General features: G+C 44.6%; 1 protein-coding gene across 3 annotated transcripts in view; it reads left to right on the forward strand.

Moving 5' to 3' along the window:
- The window catches only part of HBS1L (HBS1 like translational GTPase), a 107,184-nt gene that overhangs the window by 11,843 nt on the left and 90,064 nt on the right, over nucleotides 1–5,277 (forward strand). For all 3 annotated transcript variants that reach the window (XM_019550237.1, XM_019550236.1, XM_019550235.1), the window contains exon 4: nucleotides 4,522–4,716. In XM_019550237.1, coding sequence (XP_019405782.1) covers nucleotides 4,522–4,716 — 195 coding nt within the window. The remainder of the gene's footprint in view (nucleotides 1–4,521; nucleotides 4,717–5,277) is intronic.

A 5,277-nucleotide genomic window follows, 5' to 3' on the forward strand; every position in this document is an offset into this window, starting at 1 on the left:
ATGGGGGTGTGGGCAGCAAGCACCAAATACAGCATCCGGGGCAAGGTGAGGCAGGGCATGTCCCCCATGCACGCTCCCTGCGTGGCACCACGCGCCACACCTCCACCGTGTGCAATGTCCTCCCCTCTGTGTGTGGAGTGCCTGCTACCTGTGGCTGCAGAATATGTGGGGCGTGGCTGCAGGTTGCTGTGAGGGGGAGCGGGCCAGGGCAGGGGACACAGGCAATGTCCACCAGCTGTCACCCTGCGCACCCAGTGCCACACCCCGGGCCAAGCCCCACACTGTGTGGCCGCAGCCAGTGGGCATCCCCCCACTGTGGCCTGTCCCCACACCATGCCCTGTGGCCGTGCAACGCACCCTGCACACACCACGTTCCCTCTGCGTGCTCTGCACTGCATCCTGGAGCCAGTCCCCGTGCCACATGGCTGCAACTGCATGACATCCCCACACAGCCTCATGCGATGCCTCCCAGCGTGCCCTCCACTCCCCCCCAGGGCTGCTCCCCACACCATGCGGAAACAGCCAGCAGGTGCTCCCTGTGCCACCCCCTGTGCAGCCATGTGCCACACACCCTCATGCACCTTGTGCCATTCTCTGAGGCCGTTCCCTACTCCGTATCCTGCCCTACGTTTGTGCACCACCTCCCTCAAGCATGCCACGACCCCCCGTGCACGCCCTGCGTCACACCCTAGGGCTGCTCCCCGTGCTATGTAGCTGTCGAGCGCTCCCCATGCTGTGGCTCCTCCCTGTGCCACACCCTGCAGCCGGGTACTACCCCACCCCTGTGCACCCTTGCGCGAAGTCTCCTTGTGCACAGAGCAGCAGGGTGCAGGGCTGGAGCCAGAGCAGCGGCAGGAGTGTGGGGGAGGGCATAGGGCCAGATGCTGGTCTCTGTCCTGTCCCCGCTGTCATTCACGACGGGTATTTTGCTAGCATGAATAATAATATCCGATGGTCCTGCTAGCTTGTAGCGTTCCTTTCTTACAGCCCCTCAGGAATTGCACAAAAACCTCTGGGGCATGGTGTCTATGATGCTCCCCTTAGGAAACACCCTTCTTCAGTGGGAGGAGAGGACACTCTTTTCCTGCCTTCCCAATCTGCTGCCTGCAAAAGAAACAGTGATTTGATTTGGAACCCAGTAGATTTCCTAAAATCTGTACAGAATTTTGGAAAAGCAACAGAGAAATAGGGTCTTTCTTTGGAAGCCTTAGTGAACAGAGATAGTCAGGTGGTTCCATTTGCTGTTTCACGCCCTAGAAAGGATGATTCAGGATCACTTGATACTTGGTACTATGTTGACAGTCCATGGTTCTTTCTTAATTGTCTAATTAGTGTGCACCCAACATCACCAGCCAATTGAAGACACTGTGTTTGCAGGACAGGCAGTAGAGCTATGATCTCCTTGCCCAGGACAAGACACTGGTTACCAAGAAATTATTCAAAGGTTTTAAAAAGGATTGAATGTTTGTACTCAGGGCAGTTACACTTTCAAGTGGGCATTTTGTGAAGTGGTTTAATGGATAGAGCAGTAAACTTTGAGGAGGGAGGGAAGGATTCAGTTTATCACAGTCCTTCAGTTACATGTCAGTTTTAATATTTTAATAACACTCCACTTTCTTCATCTGAAGGGTTTTGTGGGGAATAAAGGACCAAAACTAAACTATTTCTTGTTTTCCGTATCTACAGTTCATAATACTTACTCTCTCCATCCTGCATTCTCCAAAGTGATTTTAGATGCATCTCATGCAGTAAGTGGCTGCTGACACTCAGAAATGTTTTGTAATGTTCTGATGCAGATAGTGTCTTGTGGAATCCAAGTTTGTGTTTACCTGAGACTTGGGTTACTTTTCAACTCTGAACCAAAAACTCTTTGGACTTGCTTAGCTCAGTCAAAAATCACTGTCATGTAGAGACAGGATAAAGCCTTAAAATGAAATTTCAGTATAGGTGCATGGGGGAGAGTTTGCATTAGAGTCTCTGAACCTGGTGTATGGTTTTGGTTCCAACACTAGAATAGTTCTGCTTATATATCGTTTTGATGGGCTACAGCTCTAGATGTTGGGAAGTAACAGAGGAAATAATTTCTCCTTATCTCTGTCTCAGACCTCCTCCATGTTCTTTTTATTTTTAAAATCTTATGCTTCTCTGTGTGGCATCTGCCACCACAAATCATCTCAACTGTCTTATAAACTGGTCCATGTGGATGAGGAGGCATTTGGCCAAGGCTTTGTGGATCTGGATGGCCTGCTGCGGTGCGGGGGCTCACCCTCTCCCTTGTACCTGCACTGCATGTGCTCGCAGTGTTGAGCCTGGTCTATAGTGGAAATGCTTCTTCTGGCTGTCCAGTTGACCCCCATAGGGCCTTGTGAGCCAGGGCAAGGGGAGATTGACAGCCCAGCCTATGAGGACTGGGGGTGATGATGTTACCAATGACAAAATCAGGGATCATGGGAGTATAGTGCCTGCTCTCCATTGTGCCAGGCAACAGAGTTGTACCAGAGGCAGGCATCATTCTCAGTGACCATGTGAAAGTTGATTTTATGTGTGTGTGTGTGCGTGGTGGTGGGGGAGAGTTTTGTTTATAAATTCACTACTTGCTGTTCCCTAGAATTAGCATAACAAGTTGTGTTCTAGAGGTTTTTTACCTTTTAGTCAATTGACAGTGTATCAGTTGGGGGTAGGAGGTTAACCTTGTTTCTGTCAGACTTTTTTTTTTTTTTAAGATCAGGGCTCACCTTTGCTTCACTTGGGGTGAAGGACTTATGACTTTTAGTTGCGAATGTTGAAATCTAATGGATCACTTGAATGGTATCAGTAGGACATATTTTTTCTTTTTTTCCTGGGCTATTAAATATCATGCTGAACTGAAATATTTGAATATTTTTAACTTGGGATGGTATTTAAATGGTTAGCATTAGAAGCTGAAGGTAGAAACCACTACTGGAAGTTGCCCTTCCAACTTTCTTTGGTGGAATAGAACAGAAAGAATCGAAGATGTGGCTGTAGCAGAACTGGTGGCGGGGGGAGTATATAGATGTTTGTGTATACATACACACTTGTGTGCGTAAAATATTCCTTCTCTATTACTTTCACAAACATCTGACCAATGAATGGCTCACAGTGAAACTTTTTGTTAAGGATAGTTCTCATTGTTTTCTATACTGGCAATTCTGAATTGGAATTAGGGGAATTATTAACGAGATATACAGGTATTATTGATGTTGGAAAATAAAGGCAAGGTCAGATTGACTATAAGAGGTAGTAAATGTTTCTAATGGATTAAATTAAAAGAAGATCAAAGCAGTCTGTAGTAGGGCTTTGTGGGTAATTGGCAGTGGGAGCATTTTTGGCAATGCCGTTTTTAAAAGAAGTAGTTTAAATCTTGAGGCAGATTTTTGTTATACATTGTAGTCCATTTAAGCCTTTGGAGTGAAAAATTGCTGTGCAGTTTTCCAAACTTGTGTAAGAGTGGATGTTTTTTGAGTATGCTGCACTGTTAATGCTGTGATAGCTCCAAAACTCACTATCTCCCCTCATTTTCTAGGCTTCTAATAGTCACTTTCAGGACTGATATTACAAGCCTGGTAAATAAGAGAAGATAGCCCTGAAATGGACTAGCATTCTTCATTTTCAAGGCTTCTAGATGCAGGCATTTGTCAGTTGCTTTCTCTTTGATGGTTTTCTCCTTTTGCTCAGCTAAGCGGAGTATAGTTAGTTACTATGCAGTTAGGAGTGGTGCTGAAAGGTGCTACATATTTAGGCAAACTTATGCTCCTAATCAATTTGTGGATAAGAGGGGCTCATTACAGTGCAAGCAATAGGTAATCACTTGGGACTTGTATTATGTTATGCACCTAAGAAGATTGAGTAATTATTCAGTATGCATATGGGGAGTGCACTATTTCTTTATTTCAGTTTTCTTTAATTGTCCTTTTTTCTGTAGCATACTTTTCATTTCCCTTTACCTTTTGTACTGTATTTAGTAGTGATAGAGAAGCTTGGTTATAAAGACAAGGAACTTTAAGACCTAGAAAGTCTCTCACAGTTTTAGGAAAGGTAAAAATTACAGGTAGCTTTGGAGGTGGAATGTTAATCTCAAGCTGCTAGCATTTATTGTTGTTCAGCTGTTAAATCCTGAGGCCTGAAAAGATGCTGTTTACCTTAGAAGTTAATTACAGCATCTGTAAATACTTAAAATGTGCTGTTAAATGGATCCACATCGGTTTAATAAATTACTTGAACAGTTTTAAGCTGCTTATTTGCATTTCTTTTCTAAATAAATATAGTTCAAGTTGATAAAGTCCAAATAATGGGGCCTTTAGGTGTTTTTTGTAAGAATGTTTGTGTTCCTTGAAGGTTGGTGTAACACCTGCTTTACAAAAGGTCAGATTTCACTGGGTTTTTTTGAGGGAAAATAATAATTCTTCCAGTTTGGTCTCATCCCAAAAATAGTTGCTGAAAATATGGTGTTTGTAGTTACAGAACTACAAAACAAGCATTTATTACCTTCATTTTTTGCAGCTCGACTTTATTCGTGCCTTGACCAGATGAGAGAAGTTCTTGCAGAGTCTGTGCCAGAGCAGGTGATGGTGGAAGCAGTGCTGAATAGTAAATTTGATGTACAGAAAGCATTGGATCTTGTCCTTGCACAAGATAGTAAGGGGAATACAAAGGCTGAGACTGAATGCACAGTCATTACAGGAAAGGCAACAGAAGGTACGCATTTATTTACTTGTCTTTTGGTTTAGAAATGGTTTGTTCCCTGCACACAGGAGAATTCTGCTTTATGCCTGTATTAAAGTCATTCATTTGAAAACAAAAGAATGCTATTTTACTCTTCTAATTGCAATAAATATCAGGGTTTAAAAAAATAGAATGTCTCTTCCATAGTTTCATAGTTTCTAGGGTTGGAAGGGACCTGAGTAGATCATTTAGTCTGACCCCCTGCCATGGCAGGAAAGAGTACTGGCGTCAAACGACCCCAGCAAGTTGTTCATCTAACCTCCTCTTAAAAACCGCCAGGGTAGGAGCCTGCACCTCTTCTCTTGGAAGTTGGTTCCAGATCCTAGCCGCCCTGACTGTGAAGTAGCGCCTCCTGATATCTAACCTAAATCTACCCTCTGCCAGCTTGGGACCGTTATTCCTGGTCACTTCTGACAGTGCTTGGGGGAACAGGGACTCCTGCAATGCCTGCTGATCCCCCCTTACTAGTTTATAACAGGCCACAAGATCCCCCCTCAGCCTTCTCTTGTGGGGGCTGAACAGGTTCAGGTCCCG

Source organism: Crocodylus porosus, unplaced genomic scaffold (genome assembly GCF_001723895.1).
Source record: "Crocodylus porosus isolate Cpor-Errol unplaced genomic scaffold, CroPor_comp1, whole genome shotgun sequence".
Lineage (NCBI taxonomy): Eukaryota > Metazoa > Chordata > Crocodylia > Crocodylidae > Crocodylus > Crocodylus porosus.